Below are 25347 nucleotides of genomic sequence, written 5' to 3' on the forward strand. Positions count from 1 at the left end.
TGGTCAACCTGGCTATAATGTGTCTTGGAGAAGATCTTCTTAGGTTGATTCTATTTGGGGTCCTTTGTATTTCTTGAGACTGGATCTTCGAATGCCTCTCTAGGTTTGGAAAGTTTTCTTGCAGGATTTCATGGAATAGATTATCAATACCCTTATGTGTCTCTTCACCTTCTGGGATGCCAATTATCTGGATGTTTGGATGTTTAATGGTGCCTAGTACTTCTCGTATATTATTCTCAAATTTTTGGGCCATTTTCTCAGACTTCGTGGTGGATTTTTGCAGGCCAGCCATTTTCTCTTCTATATCTGAGATTCTATTTTCTGAATGATTTAGTCTGCTTTTAATACTTTCAAGGGAGATTTTCACTTCCTGTATTATAGACTTCATCTCTAACAGTTCTGTTTGAGTCTTTTGTAAAGTGTATAATTCCTCTCTTAGACCTTGCAAGAATTTCCTCATCTCCCGGAACTCATCAACTTCTTTCTCCTTTCTCTTTAGCAGATCATTGTCTCTCTTCTCTTCCATCTCTGTTAGCTTTGACATTATGAATGCTCTAAATTCCTTATCAGACATTTCCATGATTTTCACCGAACTGCTTGTGGAAGAAGAAGAGTTACTCTTTTCCCTTGGAGGAAAGGTATTTTCTTGTTTTCCCATATTTCTTGTAATCCGGAGGTGATTTCTTGTCATCTGATGGATGGTGTGTTTCTTTCAAATTCTTGAAGTTCAGTCTGAATGTTCAGGAGCAAGCAGACAGAGGTGATCTAGAATCTCTTTGCCATTCTGTTGTGATCACTGGTGCAGCAGATTCAGTAGATATTGAGGAATATTTTAACCCTATTAGTATTTGGATGTTTAACTACAGTGCTCTTAGATCCTTCTAGTTCACAGGAGCCATGTGGAACCTCCTTCTGAAGGCCTGTCTTCTGCCTGGATCGAGACTGTTCCTCTCCCATCACATTCTGGTCTCCTGGTTACAGGACTCGCCTCTCTATTTCTAAATATATTTTGAATTCAAGAAATATTTAGAAAGTTTGGGACCAGCAGTTGGCCTAATGGCTATGTCGCTGGACTCCCATGTTGTCGACTGTGGTTCGAGTCCCGGATCCGGTGGGTTAAACTCTCGCCAGTTGTGTGTGCATGCATGCTCAGGATCCCGAGAGGGAAATGGAGGAGAAGGGATTGTGGTGTGGCTATCACCTCTGGGGGTGATTTCTCGCTTTTTGTCTGTCTGTCTCTCTTTCTCTGTCTTTCTGGTGAGCACATGCACCCTATAGCAAAAATCTCTCCAAAAAAAAAAAAAAAGAAATATTTAGAAAGTTATATTGTATGTCTAATTTGTATAGTCATACAGTACACTTTTTTTTTTTTTTTTGGAGAGTACTTTTTTTCTGTAGGGTATGGGTGCTTGCCAGAGAGAAAGAGAGACAGAGACAGAAAGCGAGATATTACCCTCCAGGGAGATGGCTACACTGTCATCCTTTCTCCTCAATTCTCCTCTTGGGATTTTGGGCATGCATACATATGTGCCTGGTGTAGTACACTGTTTTTTTAAAGTTCATTTATTTTATGGAGGAGAAAGAGAGAGATAGGACCCCTAAGAGGGACCCACCATATTATGATTTTTTTCTCCAGTCTTTCAGTCAGACAAGATCACAGGTATGTTCACAGATAGTCTGGCATGTCCAGGTTGACCTGGGGCGCATGTACTCACTGGAGAGATACAGAGATATGGAAAGCGAGAAATCACTTCCTGAGGAGATGGCCACACTACAATCCTTTCTCTTTCATTCTCTTCTTGAGACGTTGAGCATGCATGCACACACACCTGGCATGGTTCTCAGGTTGTCAGGTGTGAGATTTGAACTGTGGAGTTAGCCATCTGGGATCCCAGTCCCTTGACCACCATACCACCTACTGGCCCTAACTTTTTTTTAGAGAGATTTTTTTTTGCTATAGGATTTGTGCATTCACTAGAGAGACAGAGACAGAAAGTGAGAAATCACTCCCTGGGGAGAATGGCCATGCTGTATTCTCTTTTCCTTGAATCTCCTCTTGGGTTTTTGAGCACACATGCACACGTGCCTGTCATGAGTTTCAAGCCACTGGTCCAGGTCTCGAACCATGGTTGACCTTGTGGGAGTTCAGCAATGTAACCATTATGCCATCTGCTGGTCCCCCCATGATTAACTTTTATATATATATATATAAATCATGAGAGTTGAGAGAGAGCCAGAGAGAGAGAGAGACAGACTCGATGCCACAATCCTCCAGCTTCCATAGGTTTTTGCCATAGGGTGGGCCACCACCGTGCCGGCAAAACTTTTATATGTTGATGGAAAACAATTGTATTTTTAAAACGAAAAGTGCACTGTTTAGTGCTCTGTGAATATACTATCAAGAGACAAAATATTACATTTATTTGTCAATAGTTTTCATGAGGTGAGATGCTATTTTTAAAACTCAGTTACTCTTGGGGCCAGCAGATAATATAACAGTTATGTTGCTGGACTGACACATGGCTGACTACAGTTTGAGGCCCAGACCTGGTAGCTTGAAACTCACGCCAGGCACATGTGTGTATGTGTCCGAAATCCCAGGAGGAGAATGGAAGAGAAGGGACTGTAGCATGGCCATCCCCCCTGGGGAGTGATTTCTCACATTTCCTGTCACCATCTGTCTCTCACTCTCTCTCCAGTGAGTGCAGATGCACTCTATGGCAAAAACCTCTTAAACAAACAAACATTCAGTTAGTCTCTATTTTCCTAATTTATTAAGTCTAGAAATATCTGAGTTGTTGGTATAGCACTTATTTTAATTATTATTAGTACTAATAATGTAAATGGGACATTATGGCAGTTAACTATGTAACCATATAACTGTTTTTCTATAACTTCATCTCAGCTCCTTGCAAAAATGTTTAATTTTCTTAGTTTTTTCTAATTTAGCAATTAATGAAAAACTGTGGCAATGTTCTGAAGTATTAAAAATCTCATTTTTTTTCTTTTTAGGCTTTCTAACCAGGTTTGAATTAATACAACTAGTGCCACCAGGTAATGTGTCAGTAGATGCATTTCTAAATGAACTTACTTTAATTTCAAAAGGATTTGGGCATGACCGATTTGGAACTGGTATTTAAAAGTTATGCTTTTAAGTAACTTAGAACTTTATGTGTTTATAAGTGTTTCAAGCACACTTTTTTTTACCCTGCTAATATATAAAATTTTGCTCACATTTCAGGAGAGTAATTTTATGGGAGTGGTGGCAGTGAGCGCTACTCAAACAGGCTCTTTGACTTTCTGGTTTTTTTTTTTTTTTCCTCAGATTTTTGCTATAGGGCACATGTGATTGCTGGAGAAACAGAAACAGAGAATTAGAAAACAAGGACTCCCCCTCTCCCCCAGAGGGATTAGTCATGCTGCAATCCCTTTTCCTTCATTCTCCTCTCAGGATTTTGGGCATGCATGCATATGTGCTCGATGTGAGTTTCAAGCTACCAGGTTCAGGACTCGAACTGCGATCAACTATGTGTGAGTCCAGTGACATAATCATTTTGCCATCCGTTGACCTTGACTTCCTGTTTTTCTATAACTTTATTTCAGCTCTTTGCAAAAATGTTTAATTTAATTTTCTTAGTTTTTGCTCTAGGGCACATGTGCTTGCCAGAGAAAGACACATAGAGAGAGACAGAGACAAAGTGAGTAGTCACTCACCAGGGTGGTGGAGATGGCCATTGCTGCAATCCCTTTTCTTCCATTTTTTTCTCAGGATTTTGGGCATGCATGAACACAGGCAAGTTTGAGTCCCAAGCTACTGGGTCCAGTTGCAGGCCATGGGGTATCCAGCGGCCTTAACCACTGCACCACTGGCTGATCTTATCTCATGTCTTTAAAAATTTTGGCCTTTGGGGGACCAGCAGGTGGCATAACAGCTATGTTGCTGGACTCCCATGTAGGCAACTGTGGTTGGAGTCCCAGACCTGGAGGCTTAAACTCAACGCTAGGAGCATGTGCGTGTGTGCCCAAGATCCTGAGAGAATGGAGCAGGGATTGTGGCGTGGCCACCCCCACCCCTAGGGTGGGGAGGGTGATTTCTTGCTTTCTGTGTCTTTTTCTCTCTCTCTCTTTCTGGTGAGCACAAGAGCTCTATAGCAAAAACCTCTCCAATAAATAAATTTTAAAAAAAATTTGGCCTTTGGCTATTTTCTAATTTGCTTTTGTCACTCTACATTGTTATTTGTAGTTATTTGTCATTTTCAGTAACTGTATACTTTTTGCAGTTTTGTGGTTATCTTTAACTTTAGCATTAAGATTTTCCTTGTCTTTCAGATCTTTATAAAACATTTTTTTTTCCTCTTGGTATATTTACAAAAGAAAGAATGACTATCTTGTAAACCAGGGGTAAACTAATCCCCAGTAAGGTTCTGCTGCTTCGACCATGTCCCCTGCTGTTCCCCTCCTAGCTAGTGCTGGAGGTGAACATTTGTATTATTGTGTTCACAAAATGTGTAATAACATCTTTAAAATATATCTGACCATATTTTATAGTCCCCCTTCTTTAAATATATGATTTGTGACAATTTGACATTTAAGACTTACTTTTAAAAAGTATTTTTAAGTTTATTTATTTATTTTTAGATGTTTACCCCAGGGCTCATGTGTCACCAGAGACAAAGAAAGGGAAACTGAGAAATCACCCCCCAGGGGAGTGGCCATGCTGCAATCCCTTCTACTCCTGGGATTTTGGGCACACACACATGTGTCTGGCGTGATTTTCAAGCTGCCAAGTCTGGGATTTGAACTGCAGTCGGCTATGTGGTAATCCATTGCCTTCACCACTGCATCACCTGCTGGCCCCTAAAATTTACTTTCTAAAAATTTCCACTTTTCCACTTCATGATTTGCTTATTTTCTTTCCTTCTGTATAAAGTAACTGTAAGTGTCCCTGGATGTAAGTGATATCTGTAAGTGATATCTGGATGTAAGCACTTGAGTTTTGGTATAAATCCTTGGTATTTTTACTGACGTTTTTAAAGAGTTATGCTCAATGGGAACCAGCAGTTAGCGTAATGGCTATGTTGCTGGACTCCCACGTAGTTGACCGCAGTTCGCGTCCCGGACCCGGTGGCTTAAAACTCACGCCGGGCGCGTGTGTGTGTGTGCCCAAGATCCCGAGAGGAGAATGGAGGAGAAGGGATTGCAGCGTGACCATCCCCCCTGGGGGGTGATTTCTCACTTTCTGTCTCTATGTCTCTCTCTGTCTGTCTGGTGAACGCACGTGCCCTTATAGAGAAAAACCTTTCCAAAAACAAACAAAAAAAAAGAGTTATGCTCAATACATTTATCTGGCTCTTGCTATGTTATGTTATTTTGATATTTGATTTATGAACTGTTTCTTTTCTATGTCAGAGAGCATGTGTATGTGTGGGTAGCGGGGAGTGAGCACTCTCTCCACCTTCCCATGAGACCTGGTCATGCTATAATATTTTTCTGGCTTTTCATCCAATCAGGATCCTAGGGATACATGCAGGTATGCTTTTTCAAGTCGATAAGGCCAGAAGTTGAACCTTGGTTGGCCATGTGAGATCCAGTTTCCTTTGCATACCACCTAACCACTGTACTGCAGGGCTGGCCCCCAATTTTTTTTTTTTTTTTGGTTAAGAGACCATTGGAAAGGGAAGATGAGGCTGGCAGCTGCCCCAGCTGCATCAGAGGGGGCCATGCAGGCTATTTAGGGGTATCTTTGCTCTGCCTGCTAGGAATGTCACTGGGGGAGGTCAAGGATCCAGTGAAGTGGGGTAAACTCAGGAGCTGTAGTTCTTTCTTCTGCTTCTTGGTTCTTTGGCAAAGGCTGCCCTGAAAACAGACAAGAACCCCACTCTGTGAATCTAGGGGTAGACACTCTTGAGCATGTTAAAAGTTTCTCTGGTAGACAAAACAGATGTCTCCTACCTGCTTTTTAAAAATGAATTATTTTATTTAATTTTATTCATTATTACTATTATTTTTTAACTTGACCAGAGAGAAAGTGAGAAAGCAAGCTGTCAGGTCTGAAACTTGATCTGTGGTTGGCCATGTGGGAGCCTAGTGCCTTAACCAACACACCACCTGCTGGCCCCAACCTCCTACCTGCTTTTCAGAAATCCTCAATCAATATATTTAGCTTAAAAGTGACAGGCTAACATCATGGCATTGAGCTTTTTCCCATAAGTTTTGTTTCTTATTGATCCAATTTTATTTCAAACATTCATCACTACTAACTGGCAAGTTATATTTTGGTATGCTAATAAAGTAGAAGCATGCCCATTTTAGTCTTATTTAATTTTGCATGAATTAAACTAAAATTACTCAATACCTAAATAGTATTACTGTAAAAATCATAACAAAAAAACATATGTGTGTGTGTGTAATGTGTATATAGTGTGTTTAGTGTGTGTATGTATTTTAGGGTTGGATGAGTATACTAAACACTGATTTTCTGGTCCCATGAAAGACTTATAGCAGTCCAAGATATATTAAATTTTAAAAAGCAAGTTGCACAATATGTACATCTAACATATATAGTAAACAAGAAGATATGCTTACATGTACTATATGTAGTATATACATATATTCCTATATATACTAAATATATATATATATATATATAGAGAGAGAGAGAGAGAGAGAGAGTACATACCCACATAAACTATATATGGTATACAGATACACACATCTGTCTATGCGATATATGAAGAGACTTCAGAAAATTTGTGAAAAAATAAATTAAAGTATGAGTTTATTTTGGTGCAAAGAGACAAAAATATATCCATTTTTTGAAGTTTATGCATTTTTTTCATAATACGTATTTTCTGAGAACTTTCTCAATACCTCCTTTTAGTTTTTATTTTGTTATAGGGTATGTGCACTTGCCAGAGAGAGACAAGGAGAGAAAGTGAGAATGCACTCCTTAGGGGGAATGGCCATACCGTAATCCCATCTCTATTCTCTTTTCAGGATTTTGGGCACATGTGGATACATCTGTCATGTTTCTCAAACTGCCAGATCCAGGACTTGAACCTGTGTAGTCAGCCATATGGTGTCAAGCCACCTTAACCACCATGCCACTGGCTAGCCTGACCGCTTGTTTATACATGTACTTATATGTACACACCTATATATACTATTGCCATATACGTATACTAATCTATAATATAGGCATGTGCATGTATCTGTATGTTGACTGTACATATTCTATAATTCACTTTTAAAAATTTAATGTGTCATGGGCTGCCATGTATCTTTCCTATGATCTTAAATTCGCCTATGAAAAGGTTTTAAGAATAGTTGCTTGAAAGCAATGATGATTAGACAGGGGTCAGCAAGTGGCATAGTGGTTAAGGTGCTGGACTTCTACATGACTGGCTGCAGTTTGAGTACCAGACCTGGAGGCTTGAAACTCACGCCAAGCACATATGTGTGCATGCCCAAAATCTTGAGAGAAGAATGAAGGAGCAGGGATTGCTGAGTGGTCATCCGTCTTGGGGGGTAATTTTTCACTTTCTCTGTGTCTCTCTGGCAAGTGCTTACATTCTATAGCCAAAAGCTCTCTCTCTCTCTCTCTCAAAAAAAAAAAGCAGTAATGATTGATGATTATTCAAGGTCGTCTATCATACTGGTTACAACTCACAAGTTAATGAGATGCAAAATGAGATCCATGTCACACTAGTTTTCTTTTAATCTAGGATCTTTCAATTTCATATTGCAATTTTGGTGGAATTAAATTGGGGTTGATTAAAATAATGACCTTTTTACTCAGCTTTATATGCAGTGCATATTGGTTCATTAATTTGTTCAATTTGTGTTATTGATGGTAAACTTTGCACATGGTCTACGTGGTGCCAGTCTTCCTGGTATGATGCTGGTAGCACCAGGTACATAGAGATGGCAATGAGCCCTCATGATATGCTGGTTCTTGATACTGATTATTTGTTTCAAGTCTCTTGTAGCCCACACTGTGGTCACATGGGCCGTATTTGGGTTCTCAGGGACCAGTTTCTCTAGGTGAATGATTACCTTTTCATTTTCATTTTACTGTAGGTATTGCTTTATAGTTTGGTAATTTTAACATTATTTCCAAATATACTTATGTTAAAAAAAGATATATTATGACCAGTAAGTTAATAATACAAGTAATGATACTCAGATTTGCATATGGCTTTACTGCTAAAGAATGAAGAGGTCCAAAGATTTTGCTTTTGAGAAAAACACTGGTTTTTGTTCCCAAAGGTGGGAAAACACAAATGGACACAGGGGGGCAGCACAATCCTGTCTGACTATAAGCTTGGTGCCTTCATTTTATTGATCTCATAAATAAATACTTTCACTTTAGGTAAACCATATATATTCAGTCCAAGAGTAAAATCCCATTTTAGTGGGCCCCCTTTCACATAACCAGAGCATGGTCTTATATTTTCATAGTGATGTTTTCTAGATATCAGCAAGGGAAGAACTCCTGCCTCTTATCTGGTTTGAATTCCCACTTTGCCATGTGGCATCATGACGAGTGTGTTAACTCTCAGCCTCGGTTTCCTTATCTGTAAAGAAGGAATCAGTTGAGACCCTATATTTGAAAGCACATTGTCAATTCTACTACGTTTGATAAAAGTTAGATATTTCTTGAACCAATGTTGTTACTGAGATGATCGTTTTCCTTGTCTCATTTGTTTCCTTTTGGGGGAGTAGTTTATTGATGGTATTGATGATGTCACTGTCTATGTCATTAGTCTACTTAGAATACTGAGTTTGGGCTGGATCTGTACCAAAATTGTAGAAGAGTAGGACCAAACTGTAAGGTAGAGATGAACTTGGTGTATTTAAGCGACAACAAGATGTGCAACAAGGATGACAGGGAGTAATCAATAGGGAGAGTGATAATAAAAGAAGGGGAGAAGTGATTAAAGGTGGGAATTGTATAGGGTCTTGAAGGCTAGGGTAAAGTACTTACATTTTATTCTAGTATAATAGGAAACATATTGAAAGTTCTTAAGCAGGTGAAAGGTAGTTTGGTGTATTTAAAACATTGTAATGTATGCAGAATGGATTGGTGAAAGCAGGAGATCAAATAGGATGCTAGGGCAGGAGAGAGGTGGGTGGTGGGAACTTGGACCAGGATGGTAGCTGTAAAGATGGAGAGAAGGGGACAGATTTCAGGTTTGTTTTAGAGATAGAGTCAACAGGACTTGCTATTGGATTGATGTAAGGAGAAAGATTGGAATCAAGGATGAATCCTTGACTTTTGGCTTAAGTATCTGGTTCAGGTTTTTCTGATAAGAACGTGATGGTAGAACTGATTTGTGAGAAAAAAGAATCGAGAATTCTATTTTGGACCTATTAGATTGGAAGTACTGTAAGACACTTAGGGTGAAATGTCACCAGGATGAGAAGGAAGTAAGAGCATAGCTGTGGAAGCACACTGTAGATGAGGTACGATATCAATTTGTTGTGGTCAGAGTGAGTTTGGGAGGATAGGGTGGAAAGAAATATTAGCAAGAAAAATGTAGACTACTTTCTTTTTGCACTTTGATTCTTTTTTTTTTTTTAGAAATCATCTCCAACAACATATAAAATAGATTATTCAACATGACCAGGTAAGCTTTAATCCAGGAATGCAAAGGTGGTTCAACATATGCAAGACTATGAACATAATACACCATATTAACAGGAAGAAAGATAAAAACCATATGATCATTTCAATCGATGCAAAGAAAGCATTTGAGAAAATACTACATCCCTTTATGATTAAGACTCTTAACAAGACTGGCATAGAAGGGCCCTTTCTCAACAAAATAAAATTCATATATGAAAAACCTATAGCTATAGTGTTCAACTGCATGGGAGTCCAGCGACATAGCCATTACGCTGCTGGTCCCAATTCTTTTCTCATTAGAACCTAAACATTCATATTGAATGGAATGAGAAGAAACAAGAAATTAATCCATGATATTATTTGATGCAATGTCATTTATTTTATACAGCTGATGTACCAAAATAGAAAATGCCTTCATCAGAATTATTCTTACTGGCATCAGTAAACAGCAAAACTACCTCTTCATTGGCTACTGTTACTATTTTTACACTTTATTTGTTGAGAGAGAGAGAGAGAGAAATAGGTACACTTGACAAGATCTGGCCCAAAGCCTTTTAGCCAGCAGGATCACATATGCTCATGGTCATGCCTGGTATATTCAGGTTGACCCTGGATATGAATTTGAGCTTCTCATGAGACTCCAGTATTACCCAGGGGAGTCCTACCAGCTTTGTCACTTGGCTGTGCCTACAGTCATGTTTCTGATGGTGCTTTATACAAGAGTCCTCTGTGCAAATCACTTGTGTAGCACCTGCAGTGCAGAGGGTAGCTCACATGACAGCTTTTCTGTGCTTCAGCTTGCTAGTTATCAGTCCCATTAGATACAAGATCATCTTTTGGTGATGGATATTTTGTGGTATTGCTTTTACCATACTGAAATAATATTGACAGTTAATGTAGTCAACCTACACAAATCACTAGAACAAATCAATATAATAGTCTAAATGTAATATAAAGGAGAAATAAAAGGAAAGTGGTGCATAATAAAATAATATCTACACTGATATGCAAATATTGAGCACAATGCAATATCTAGATATAAAATTATTTTCAAAATGCCAAATGGGCTGGCAAGTGGCATGGTGGATAAGGTACTGGACTCCCATGTGACTGACTGTGGTTTGAGTCCCAGACCTGGCAGCTTGCTTTCTCATTCTGCCTCTCTCTCTCTCTGTCTCTCCCTGGTCAAATGGAATAATAATAATAATAATAAGCATATGGACCAGCGTATAGCATAATGGTTACATTGCTGGACTTCCATGTAGTTGACCATGGTTTGAATCCTGGACCCAACAGTTTAAAACTCACACCGGGCGCATGTTCATGCATGCCCAAAATCCCAAGAGGAGAATGGAAGAGAAGGGATTGTGACATGGATATCCACGTTGGGTGGTGATTTATTGCTATCTATCTTTCTGTAATTTGTCTCTCCAGCGAGTGCATGCGCCCTGTAGCAAAAATCTCTCTAAAAAAAATAATAAAAACTTCCTTAAAATAAAAATGCCAAACAGGTTTTGGTGAAGTTTCAAACAAAACCAAGTACAATTACTTGATTTACACAGTATCTGCATTCCTGAAAAATTTGGTGTGTCTTAAAATCATGAAAAGAAATACTTTGTATTTATGTAGAGTTAGGTTCAGATAATTGTAATTGTTTTTTAGTCTACAAGAATGTCTGATTGGATTTTTTTAAGAATTATTTTATTTAACTTTATTTATTTAATTTGTTTATTTTAATTTTACCAGAGAGAGAGAGAGTGAGAAAGCAAGCCACCAGGTCTGGGACTTGAGCAGTCAGCGATGTGGGAGTCCAGCGTCTAATAGAATGTTAGAAAGTGGCAGAGTTGCATACGATGGGGAAATTTTTTCAGTGTCTAGGAGTATCTTCAGCACTTCAGGACACTCCATCACCTCTGGCTCTTGCCCCTGAAGTGTTCCCACAAGTATCCCAGGTGTCTCTGGGGTTGATACCACCCCTGCTGAGAAACACAGCCCTAGCTGTTTTCTGGGCCACTGGCATCCCTGCATCACAGAACACATTGAACTCCAGTCTAAACTGCAGCCTGTGCGTGAACAGAGCTACATCTTGCTTTTTTAAGTTCTATTTTCAGAGTCTGCCTGGTCCAAGGATTGCCCTTAGTAGGAAGGAAAGAAGTTTTTGAAGGAAAGAATGGATGGAAGGAGGAAAGATTGGTTTTCTTCTTTGTTCTGCATTGTGGGGCAGCCTTTGTTCTTTCCTTTGTTAGGACTTGGGAAGGCTTTAAAAAATTATTCATGAGATAAAAAGTAGAAGTTATTCTCCTCTTGAGTAAGAGGTGGTGGGATCAAAATGTCCATTTGTATCTGAGTGCCATCTTTGTGATCATCTGTCTGGACTTTGATTTTGTTAAACTTGGAGGTACAGACATAATATGTTCATGCTCTTCTCTTCTTTCTAGTGTGGGATGAGTTGGCCTACTATGAAGAAAACACACGGGATTTTCTTTTCCCTGAGCCCAAGTTGACGCCTTCACATCCTGGGATGTGTAGGGAGGTACTCATGAAGACGGCTATAGGTTTTCCGGTATGTGATCCATTTGGGCTTCAATTGGGAGAGAAATTCTTGGGACCCCAACATTTTATTCCTGACAGGATTGATCTTGGACAGATAACTTCATCTTGGTTAGTACTTGTGTTGTTCTGTTTAGTAGCCCTGTTTCAATGCCCAACTCAAGATAGCGAATTTATTGATTCCACTATTGATTTGAGAGGGAAAGTCCTGTTATCTATCAGGAGCTCATTGCTCATTGCTATATTCATGGAGACACAGTTTTAAAGGGTTTCTTTTTTTGGAGAGGTTTTTGCTATAGGGCGTGTGCGCTCGCCAGACAGACAGAGAGAAAGAGAGACAGAAAGCAAGAAATCACCCCCCATGGGGGATGGCCACGCCGCAATCCCTTCTCCTCCATTCTCCTCTCGGGATCTTGGGCACGCACGCACACGTGCCCGGTGTGAGTTTTAAGCCACCGGGTCCAGGACGTGCACTGCGGTCGACTACGTGGGAGTCCAGCGATATAGCCATTATGCTAACTGCTGGTCCCTAAAAGGTTTCTTTCTTTCTTTTTTTAATAGAATTATTTTTTATTTTATTTTATTTATTCATTCATTAATTTTTAAATTCTACCAGAAGGAGACTGAGAGAGAGAAAGTGAGAAAGCAAGCCACCGGGTCCAGGACTTGAACCGTGGTTAGCCATGTGGAAGTGTGTCCAGCACTTTAACCACCACGCCACCTGCTGGTCCCCTAAAGGGTTTCTTTTTAAACCTCCTCTTTCTATAGATTAATACAAAGATTTGTTTGTTTAGTCATAGCTGTAATGACTACAGTAGCAACAGTAGTAATGCTGCCTCTCATTTTTTTTTTTTTTACCAGAAAGACAGAGAGAGACAGAGAGATAGAAAGTGAGAAATCATCTCCACCCCCAGGGGGATAGCCACGCCGCAATCCCTTCTCCTCCATTCTCCTCTCGGGATTTTGTGCACACACACACACACGCGCTCTGAGTGAATTTAAGCCACTGGATCCGGGACTCAAACCATGGTCGGTTACATGGGAGTTCAGCGACATAGCCATTATGCTAACTTCTGGTCCCCCTCTCATTTATTTTGAACTTTCAATTTTTCACATATGATATTTTCCTCCTAACAATTGTCAGGTTAGCCAAGGCAGATATTATGGTCTCCACTTCACAGAGGGGAAACTGACAGGTCATAAATTGACATCACTAAAGGATCTTTTTTTTTTTTTTTTTTTTTAAAAAGGGTCATAAATTTAAATCATAAAAGAAGTTTTTTTTTTTTTTTTTTTTTTTAGAATTATTTATTTAATGTATTTATCATCATTATTATTTTAAAATTTGCAACAGGGTATGTGCGCTCACCAGAGAGAGACACAGAGAGAGAGAGAAAGTAGGAAAAGCAAAGACACAGCAGATATAATTAATGATTGATTTAGTTGATAACTGCACTGCCTAGTGGGCATTTTCTGATCCCAAATTCAAATTCAAATTCAAATTCAAAACATTTTTAATCAAAGAGAACATTTTTTGACAAGATCTTATTGCTGTAGTCCTCTGCCTCAGCCTCCTAGTTAGCTAGAATAACAGGTGTGCATGTGTGCTCCCCAGAGAGAGAGAGAGAGATAGAGACAGAGAGACAGAGACACACAGACAGAGAAGGCACACGCACAAGCCCCAGTGGAGTGTGGTCACACTGCTATCCCTTCTCTTCCATTTCTTCACCCTGATGGGACTGTGGTCAAGTGTGCACACATTCACAGTGTTTTTTTTCAAGCTGACGAGGTTGCAATTTGAATCGTGGTTGGTCATGTGGGATCTGGCTTTCTATGCATAGCACTTAACCACTGTGTTATGGGGCCTCATTCTATGATGTCTTCTATACAATAAATTTGTGGGCTTCAAAATAAGTTTTTATTGGGCCAGAAGACGGTGTGGTGGTTAAGGTGCTGGATTCCCACATGGCTGATGGTTTGAGTTCTGGACGTGGCAGCTTGAAATCATGCCAGATATGTGCATGTGTGCCTAAAATCCCAGGAGGAGAATGGAGAAGGGATTGTGGTGTGGCCATTCCTCTGGGGGATGATTTTTTTCTTTCCCTCTCTGTTTCTCTCTCTAATGAGCACATGTGCCCCATAGCAAAAACATAAAAATTAAGAGTTGTTATTTATTTGGAGAGAGAGAAACAGACAGGCAGCTCAACAGGGTCCTCATGCCATGACCCAGTCCCAGGTGTGGCTAGCCTGGATTATAAGTATGTGTGCACTCAGGGAGGCTTGTTGAGGGAGGTTCTAGTACTATGAACCCAGGACTTTTCCATATGGGTTCAGTTGTACCACCACTGTACCATCATCTAGTCCCAGATCTATGAATTCTACCACATATATTGATTTGTGAAACCACCACCATGATCAGGATATAGAATAGTTCCATTAGCCCGAAAATCTCCCTCTTGCTACCCCTTTATAGTCACACCCTCTTCCCATCCCCTACTCACTCATCTGTGTTCCATCACTGTAGTTTTGTCTTTTTGAAAATGTCACATAAATGGAATCATATGACATGTAACCTTTAGAAACTGAACTCTCTTACTTAGAATAATGCCTTAGAATTCATTCATGTAGTTGTACATCAGTAGTTCGTTCCTTGTTATTGCTGAGTAGACTGCATTAAATAGAAATGTACAGTTTATTCACCCTTAAAGAATGTTTGGATTTTTCCTGTTTTTGTCTGTTAAAAATTGGATGATAATTTTATCTATTGCATAGAATAGATAAAATCATTAAAAAATTGGATGATAATTTTATCTATTTTATAGAATTATAAGAATTAAATAGGATAAGCTATATGCATGTATGAAACATGATATTTTAGACAGTGTGGTACTGAACAAAAATAGAAGTTATCAGGCCAGCAGGTTATGTGGTGGTTGGGGTGGCTGGATTTCCATATGGCTGACTGTGGTTGAAGTCCCGGACCCAGTGGCTTGAAAGTTTGAGTCCCGGACCTGGGCGCATGTGCGTTCATGCTCAAAACCCTGAGAGGAGAATGGAGGAGAAGAGACGGTGGTGTGGCCATCCCCTGTAAAGTGATTTCTCACTTTCCCTCTCTCTCTCTCTCTCCACTCTTTTGTGCGTGCATGCACCCTATGGCAAAAACCTAAAAAAGAAAAAAAAAAGTATGAATTAATGAAACTAAATGAAGAGTTTGAATACTTGGTATAAGATATAAGATAATTTTTCAAAGTAGGTAGGTAGGGAAGGAGAAACTCTATCCATCCCTCCTTAAATAGCATTAAATTCCATGGTCCATAGTTTTATTTTATTATTATTATTATTATTGTCTTAGTTTTTGCTATCGGGCGCGTGAACTTGCAGGAGAAAGACCAAGAGGGAGTGAGGAAGAGAGAGAGAGAGAGAGAGTAAGAAATCACTTCTTGGAGGATGGCCACATTGTGTAGTCCTTTTTCTTCCATTCTCTCAGGATTTGGGCATTTTTAAAAAATTGCTTATTTAATTTTATTTATTATTTTAAAACTTGCTATAGAGCATGCATGAGAGAAAGAGAGAAAACAAGCCACTGGGTCAGGGACTCAAACCATGGTCAGCCGTGTGGGAGTCCAGCACTTTAACCACCACCACCTCCTGGTCCCAGGCATTGATTTAAATAGAGCAGCTATGAGCATGGACATGGGAGCCAGAATGCTTGGGTTCAGTTATCACCTTTGCCATTAACTATCTAGGTGGAGAAGTTATTTAGATTGTATCTTAGTTTACTCATCTGCAAAGTACACATACTATTAGGGTCTATCTCCTGAGGCTGTGTTAGATGAGTTAATATATGCAAAGCCAGGACCAGCAGTTAGTGTAATGGCTATGTCGCTGGACTCCTACGTAGTGGACCGCGGTTTGAGTCCCGGGCTCGGTGGCTTAAAACTCATGCTGGGCGCATGTACGTGCGTGCCCAAGATCCCGAGAGGAGAATGGAGGAGAAGGGATTGCGGCGTGACCATCCCCCCTGGGGGATGATTTCTCGCTTTCTATCTCTCTGTCTCTCTCTGTCTGTCTGGCGAGCACACACGCCCTATAGCAAAAACCTCTTCAAAAAGAAAAAAATAATATGCAAAGCCTGTAGGCCTGGATCTGTTACATAACACCTATTACATAAGTGTTTATCTGGTCTTATTGTATATCTATTTTAGGTAATGTGTGTGATTGCCAACTACATATAAGAGCAGTTAAGTTCTTGCATGATTTCAAGTTAGGATGAAAAGGGCAAAAAACTGTTTCAAGTAATTTTATGCTATTTTATTTTTAGGGAATTGCTCCCAAAATAGAATTTTCTACCAAGACAGCCATCAGAGAGTGTGTGTTTCTGCATAGAAACAGATTTCTTGTAAGTATAATTACAAAAACAATGATAAAAATTACAGGAATTTTCTCCACAAGTTTAAAGATTTTTAGCTCAAACTCAGTTTACCAAGTTTAGATGCAATTGAACAAATGCAAACCTGGAAAGTTTTTGCTAGGCTTGAATTTCTATATTCAAGCTATTTGCTCAGCCTATCACATTAGAATAAGTACGTTTGGTCTGTATTCAGCATGATCAAGGTGAGAGAGCATGATGACTCAGAAGTTAAACCATGTTTGATGTAAGTAGGCTAGACAGCTTTTGTTATTTTGTGACTTTCACTCTTGATCTTATGAACACTCTTGATTTTAAGAATAGCGTTTCCTTCTTTCCTTTGTTGAAGCTGATGCTCAGGGTTGTGTCTGTGGCCCATCTTTAGTAAGCGTGAATGGTCTTAGGGCATCCATCTGTACCACCTCCATTTTCCTTCTCTTCTTCAACCCTGATTTCTCCTTCATTCTGTTTTTGTTTGTTTACCTAATATATACAACTTTTCAGTCATTTAGAATCCTTTCTAGAGCAAGATGGAGAAGGAATGAAGGTAATTTGTAAAAGTTCTTCATATACTTTGAGACAAGGTAGGACAAAATTAATAAACAAAATATTTATTCCAAATCTTGCCTGAGATCCTGAAAAAGACCTTAATAGTGAGGGATGTGGGTTAAGGAGTACTGAGTAAGAAAAGCCACTAATCTGTGCAGATCTATCAGTTCTCTTGGCATAGTAACTCATATACTAGGAGACCAGTGATTGACTTTAAGGAACACATGAGTTTTTTCCTTTTTCTCTTTTGTGGGCCAGGCCTATCATATAGAGGTTAGGCACGGCTCAGAAGAAGTTGATCCCTGGCTGACCAGGGTTTGAGTCCTGGCCCATCTACTTAAAATAAGCAAACAGAAAGCTACCAAAAACAAAACAAAACAAAACAAAACAAAACCAAAAAGAACAACTCACACTGGGTATACACATGCTCAAAATCCTGACCAGATGGAAATTTGGAGGAAAAAAGATTGCAATGTGAGCAGGTCCTGTTGGGAGTTCCTTGCTCTCTCTGTCTCTCTCATGCATGTTCATGTGCCCTCTTGCATAAGTTGTGTGTGTGTGCATGTGTGTGTGTGATGTTTTAGGAAGAGTCTCACTATGTCATGATCCTCATGAGTAGCTGGGACTATAGGTGCACATCACTGTGCCTGGGTTTTCAGGGTGGTCTGAGAATCGAACTCAGGCTCTCAAGTGGCTTCAGCCTGATAAGTAGCAGCATCAACGAGTGCTACCATAGATGGGCCAGCATTAGCTGCTTTTTAGTTTCTCTGAATTTACCGTCTCTTCTCTGTACTTTGTGACAGAAAGCTACCAAAAACAAAACAAAACAAAACAAAACAAAACCAAAAAGAACAACTCACACTGGGTATACACATGCTCAAAATCCTGACCAGATGGAAATTTGGAGGAAAAAAGATTGCAATGTGAGCAGGTCCTGTTGGGAGTTCCTTGCTCTCTCTGTCTCTCTCATGCATGTTCATGTGCCCTCTTGCATAAGTTGTGTGTGTGTGCATGTGTGTGTGTGATGTTTTAGGAAGAGTCTCACTATGTCATGATCCTCATGAGTAGCTGGGACTATAGGTGCACATCACTGTGCCTGGGTTTTCAGGGTGGTCTGAGAATCGAACTCAGGCTCTCAAGTGGCTTCAGCCTGATAAGTAGCAGCATCAACGAGTGCTACCATAGATGGGCCAGCATTAGCTGCTTTTTAGTTTCTCTGAATTTACCGTCTCTTCTCTGTACTTTGTGATGTGTTCATGGCAACTTTTCAGTCTGTCTCTCTGTTTCATTCCACCATTTTAATCTTATTTTAACCGTTAATATAGGTCTTCATTTAAATGTTAACCTCCTTTTTTAATTTTCCACTTCAGTTTTGCCAAAGGGCATGTGTGCTGGCCAGAGAAAGACACAGAGAAAGAGAGAGGGAAGGTGAGAAATCACCCCACCCCCCGCCCAGGGGATGGCCATACCACAAGTTCTATCTCCTCCATTCTCCTCTTAGAATCTTGGGCATACATGTAGAAAATTTTCTTGGGCATACACTCAGATAGATTTCTAATACAGATAAACAAAAAGGAAAAATTAAAAATTGCCTGTCATTCTTGATGTTTAGAGGTGAGCATGACTAATTTTTTAGTGTATTCCATACACACATGTGCACATACTTAAAATTTTATTGGCATATAATAATCGTATATATTTATGTGAGACAGTGTGATTTTTCAGTTAATGAATACAATATATAATAATCAAATCTGTATAATTAGCTACATCTCAAGCATTTATCATTACTTTGATGCACACACTTTTTAATTTTAGAAGATTGGGATCATACTACATTACATATTTTGTACCCTTCTTTTTCACTTAATTCATCATAAACATTTTCTCATGTCCTTAAGCATTTTTGTGTCAGACAATTTCTAATAGATTTATAGTATTCTGTTGTATGGGGAAGAATATACAGATAGACACAGACACACACAGACACACACTCACACACATACAGAGGGCCTTTAAAAAGTTCATGGAGAAATGGAATTCAAGTACAAATCTATTTCACTACAAACACTTTTGAAATCTGTGCATTTTTTTTTATAATCACATTTTCTATGACCTATCAGAAGACCCTTTGTATATCTATGACTTTATCTATGTCTCTATATTAGCTAAAATAACAAGTATGATCTGGTTTTCTGATTAGACCCTGATTAAAGTATCAGTTAAGTGCTCAACAAAAGGAAAAGGATTGGCCAAATGAGTGATGGTACTTCCATACAATGGAATATTATGAATACATGAAAAGTCGTCTGGCATAAGACATGCTCAGTATCAGTTTGCAAGACTACAGTCTGCAAGGGTCTTCAGAAAGTTCAGGGATATGTGTTTTTTTTAAAAACCTGTGCATTGGGGTGGCAGGTAGCATGGCTTTAGGGTGCTGGACTCCTACTTAGCCGACCACGGTTCAATAAAATTAAATAAATGATTCTTAAGAAAACTGCATGATTTTAGAATATTTTGCACTAAAATAAAGTCATACTTTAATCCCATTTCTCCATGAACTTCAAATTAGAAGTCCCTGTGTGTGTGATTTCTAATGTTGATGTTGGAAGACTAAAAAATAGAAGGGGAGTATCAAAGTGACAGACAGAGTAATTGCAGGAAGTATCTTCACCGTTAGGGCTGAGGAAGTAGAGGAAAGAGTTTGGGTTATCGAGAACATAGAAGCATCATAGAAGCATGTAGAAGAGATGGGGCACTGACTCTGAGGAGGGGCTGTTCCCCTGGGAGCTTCCTCGGAAATTCAGAGATGGGACTGATTAGCTAGGAGTCAGACCTTAAGGAGGAGCACTCTCACTTCAGTGCCCCAACAGCATGGGGCTGGAGTTAAATCTCTGAGCAAGGGGCTCCAGCCAGCTGTGTTGGTGCTGGTATGTTCAGTGGTACCCCCTTCGACATACCACTATGTAGCAGGCCCACTTGCATACCCCTCGTAGCACCCTCCTCTGACTGTATTTAACATGATGTGTCCCATGTCCACACACACACCTCTAACTCCATCACTGTTTGTCTGTATTATTCATGTCACATATATCTCCCCTCCGCCTGTGCCAGCACATGCTTGTAGACACTGCTTCTCAGCAGGCGGGCTGAAGTCACATGGGAGTGTGATGTTCAATTTCCTAGCCTCCCCTGTGATCCCATTGTGTTGGCACATGCCTGTAGTCTCAGTTGCTTGGGAGACTGAAGCAACAGAATCATGACTTAGTAAGATCTTGTTTAAAAGCAAACAGTTATAGTCTGATTGAATTTTCTTCTTTTTAATTTATTTAAAAAATATTCTTTCTTTCTTTTCTTTTTTTTTGGTCTCAGGAAGAAAGATATAAATCACAGAAGCCTTTATTCACATCACATGGACCAGTATATCCCTTAAATAATAAAAAGATGAAGCCAAAGGAGAATCATTTTAACAGAATGCCCAAAGGCATGCAGTCTCCAGTATCCTCTCCATATACTACCAGACGTTTGTTCCAGGACCAACCAGCTCAGTTGAACGTTGGAAATAATTTCAGAATCTCTGGAGAAAGCAAGCCTCCATTTGTAGTTAGACATGTAAGCCTAAAATTGTTTTTAGAGTGCTTTAAAATGGTGAGGGTATGAAGAGGGTGGAATAAAGAGTTGGGCCATAAAAGCAAATGAGTAATAGTAAATAAAGAGGGGGTTTAAATTGAATAATAACTGTGGTTAAATTCAGTTCATTTCCTAGAGTAATTGTCAGGAAATGCCTAGAAAGGAATCTCATATGGAGAACTTGCTCAGTAAATGTCAACCATCCTTATTTTTAATTTTTGAAAATTATAAATAGAGTATGACATTTACATATGACAACTCACCATTATCCAGAAGAGTTAAGGTACTGACAGGAGTCGAAGATCATCACAAAGTCTGGCATGTACTCTGTATCAATCTAAAACTGAAGCTTCATCGGTTTTAAATCAGCGAGTTTTCTTAGAGATTGATGCTCAGTGGACATACTTTGGAAAAACAGAAATGCATTTTCAGGAAGAAACAAGGATGTGATATACCCCAGGCCCTAAATTAAAGATAGATTTAGCCTTCAGAAAGTCGTGGCAAATTATTTTATAAAACTTTTTAAAAAAATTTTATTCTGGGAGAAAAAGAAAGAAACACCCAATTGGGTCTTCATCCCATGATCCACCCCCAGTTTCAGCCAGCTTATATCATAGACATGCATGCACACAACTGGCATGCTCAAGGAAGTTCTGGGAAACAAATGCAGGGCCTTTCCCAAGTGGATCCATTTGTGTTACCTCTGTGCCACTGCTTGGATCCAGTACTGGGCAAATTTAATCACACTAACTTTCTTTGTCTCCTTAAATTATTTTATTGCTGTGAAAGTGAACAACTCGGTGTTGTAGTTGGTAACATTATAGACTGTAGAACTGGAAGCCACATGTCAACCACGGTTCAAGTCCCCAACCCAGTTGGCTTGTAAGCATATTGGGTATAAGCATATGTGCCCAATATTCTGATGGGCTGGAGGACGGGGGGGGAGGGCTCACATTGTGACTGAACCTAATGGAGGGTGCTTCTCTCTCTTTCATGCATGTGCATATCATGAATGGGAAAAGAAAAGAAAAACAATAGTGTAGGCTAGCCCTGTAGCCTGTTAAGGGAGCTGGATTCCACATAGCTGACCATGGTGAAAATCCTGAAACAAGCTGGACACTTGTGCATTCACTTCCTCAGTCCTGACAGAATGAAGAAATGGGAGAGAAGGGATTGCAACATGACTGTACTCCATTTGGGGTTATTTTTCCTTCTCTTGTTGTCTGTCTATGGTAAATGCATGTGCCCTCTGGCATTTAAAAAAAAGTAGTGAAAAATATAGAAAAGTTTAAAAAGTTACCTATAGGCTCACCAGAATAATAAAATCATTGTTTAATTTAATTTGAGGGCCAGCCAGTGGCCTGGTGGTTAAAGCTACTAGATTCCACATGGCTGACTATATGGATGGAATCCTGGATCCATTGGCTTGAAAAACATGCTGAGCCTGTGTGTGTGCCCCACATCCCACGAGAATGGAGAAGAAAGGATTGCAGTGTGGCCATCCTCCTGGCAGAGATGCTTTCTTACTTTCCCTTTCTTTGTCTTTCTCTCTGGAAAGAGCATGTACAATAAAAAAATATTGTCAAATTGAGTTTATTAGACAATCTGATTTATTTCATTTGATGTAAGCTTTTATAAAATGTAACTTTAGTTCATGCCATTAGAAAGTAAATAACCTTAAAATCTTGGTAAATTTCTTAGAGAATTAAAACTTGCTTGATATTTATTTTATTTAACAAATTCTGACACAGCTCTTTTATAAAAATGATTTTACATATTCTTTTTCTAAAGATTTATTTACTTAATTTTATTTATTATTTTAAAAATTTGTCACAGGGCATGTGCACTCATGAGAGAGAGAGGAAGTGAGAAAACAAGCTGTCAGGTCGGGGACTCGAACCATGGTTGGCCATGTGAGAGTCCAGCACCTTAATCACTATGCCACCTGCTGGCCCCTTACACATTCTTTTATCTAGCCGTATTTCTTGATGATTATGTCATGCTTCCTTTGGTAGAAGGATTAAAGTTTAGAAGACCAGATGTAAAAACTATTAATTCAAATCAATACGGTTCTTGAATGAAATGTGACTTTATAAGTTGCCTTATTAAAATTTTAAAAAGAACATAAATAATACCATAAAAAATTCTATCTTGAATAGCAATTCTATGTTGAAAATACTCTGTAAGTGTCCCTATTTCAAATATTTTGATCTGATTGAGATAATTTTGCCTCATCTTTGAGAAAATATGGCCAGTCACCTTAGTGACTGTCTGTCACCTTAAAATGTAGTTAACATATATTTTTTTTTCTTTTTGGAGAGGTTTTTGCTGTAGGGTGCATGTGCTCACCAGAAAGAGAGAGGTAGAGAGATAGAAAGCGAGAAATCACCCCCCAGGGGGATGGCCACGCCGCAATCCCTTCTCCTCTATTCTCTTCTCAGGATCTTGGGTGTGCACACATACGAACCCGGCATGAGTTTAAGCCATCAGGTCTGGGACTCGAACCGTGGTCAACTACATGGGAGTTCAACAGCATAACCATTATGCTAACTGGACATTCAGACTGAAGGAGACATAGAAGGCTAAAATGTCACTTGTGATACCCCCTGGCTGTCAGAGAGGACCTCAGCCTAGGCCAACCCTGCTCATTCTAGGTCATTGGAAAAGTAATGACATATTTTTCTATTTTTCTACACAAAAATGTATTAGGACTTTCTGACTACTCAGTACTATTTAGGAACATGAAATTTTGTCCTATTTTAAAAGACTGTGAAATAAAATTTTACTTGCTTGCTATTTTTCTGTGCTCCATCCTTCCCAATTGTTAGAATATAATCTGTGTCCAACTTTAATTCATTAAGGTACTATTTACCCCATATCCTCATGTCACAGTCTCAGTGAAATTTCACTGAAGATAACAGTTTTTCCACCTGCTTGCCCCTTTTAATTCTGTTTCTAAATTAAACTTTTTGGGAGCTAGCAGGTGGCATGGTGGTTAAAGTGCTGGACTCCCACATGGACAACCACTGTTTGAGTGCTGGACCTGGTAGCTTGCTTTCTCACTTTCTGTCTCTCATGAGTACATGTGCCCTATAACAAATTAGAAAATGTAATAATAAATAAAATTAAATAAATAATTCTTAAAAAAATAATAAAATGAACTTTCTGAAGTCCCCTCATCTTATCAGTAATTGAGGAAGCAAAAGGCATTATGGGTAACAAGGAGTGAGAAATACAAGCTATAGTGGATTCAAGTCTATATTTAAAAAAAAAAATTCATTTATTTTTAATTTTCTATAGAGTACATGTGCTCACCAGAGAGAGACAGAAAGAGACAGAGAGACAGAGAGAGAGAAAAGTGAGAACACAAGCTGCCAGCTCCAGGACTTGAACCACATCAGCCATGTGGGAGTCAAGTGTCCCAACCACCATACTATCTGTTGCCCTCGGGTCCATTTCTTTGTAATTAATTTTTTTTATTTTTCAAAGTTTGTTTATTCTGAGAGAGAGAGAGAGAGAGAGAGAGAAAGAGACATCTCCAATAGGGTCTTTATGCCACAGTTCATGTCACAGTCTCAGCCAGAGTGGATCACAGACATGCATGTGCCTGGATGCTCAGGGAGATCCCAAAAAATGAACCCAAGACCTTTCCCAAGTGGATCCAGTTGCATTACTGCTGCACCACCACCTGTTCCCTAAATGTATTTTTAATTGACATAATAATTGTATTTATGGGGTGCCGTGTGATTTTTCAGTGCATTTTTCAATAAATACGGTATGTGATGATTTAATCAGGATATTTAGCATATCCATTACATCCAGCATTTATCACTACTTTGTGTTGAGAGCATTTAAAAATCCTCTCTTCCAGCTGCTTGGAAATATGTAATGTAGTATTATTTATGGCAGTCTCCTTATTCAAATTATATTTCTTTGCTTTCAGGTGGACAGTGCAAAGCCCTTTGGTGAGAGTGTTTCAGAGCATCATTCGCGGAAGTCTAAAAGGAAATCTAAATTTTCAGACTTCCCATTTCCATTGAGAAGAGGTACTCAAATTTCTCTTTGCTCCCTAAATTTTCCTACAGGAACCAGTGCATCCTACTTACCATCTTTCAGTTTGAAAGCTCACAAGTTACTTTGGAAACTGTAGGCCTGTTCTCAAGCACTCTCCAGCTGTGGATATTCCTGGGAGATATTCCCAATGAGGCAGGGTCAGCTGAGAAATTGTTTCAGAATCCCCCTAGCTATTGAAGGGGACTGTTCAGAGCAGTGCTGCTAACCAACTATGGTTGCAGTCATTCCCTGACTGGGCTGGAAAGGCAGAGCAACTTGTCCTGGTGTGAACTCCTTGCAAAAGCACCATTGATAGCTAACAAATAAAACTTGTCACTTTTCTGGATGGGAGGGAGCAGGAGATGGATGATGATCAGGAGATGTAATATTTGCTTTAGAAAATTGTATGCCAGTCAGGAGAGCCAAGTCTATCTAAAGTAGTTGGGTTAAGACAGGATCTTTTTCGTTCTTAAATATTATTGAGGACACCAGAGAGACTTAGATTTATGTGGATGATATATATATATAT

At 39.2% G+C, this 25347-nt stretch overlaps 1 protein-coding gene across 3 annotated transcripts in view; it reads left to right on the forward strand.

Moving 5' to 3' along the window:
* The window catches only part of SPATA6L (spermatogenesis associated 6 like), a 100896-nt gene that overhangs the window by 42307 nt on the left and 33242 nt on the right, over positions 1-25347 (forward strand). For all 3 annotated transcript variants that reach the window (XM_014589324.2, XM_006152425.3, XM_006152426.3), the window contains 5 exons: positions 3013-3054; positions 12067-12191; positions 16500-16577; positions 20508-20747; positions 24709-24811. In XM_014589324.2, coding sequence (XP_014444810.1) covers positions 3013-3054; positions 12067-12191; positions 16500-16577; positions 20508-20747; positions 24709-24811 — 588 coding nt within the window. The remainder of the gene's footprint in view (positions 1-3012; positions 3055-12066; positions 12192-16499; positions 16578-20507; positions 20748-24708; positions 24812-25347) is intronic.

The sequence above is a fragment of the Tupaia chinensis genome, unplaced genomic scaffold (genome assembly GCF_000334495.1).
Source record: "Tupaia chinensis unplaced genomic scaffold, TupChi_1.0 Scaffold000354_1, whole genome shotgun sequence".
Lineage (NCBI taxonomy): Eukaryota > Metazoa > Chordata > Mammalia > Scandentia > Tupaiidae > Tupaia > Tupaia belangeri.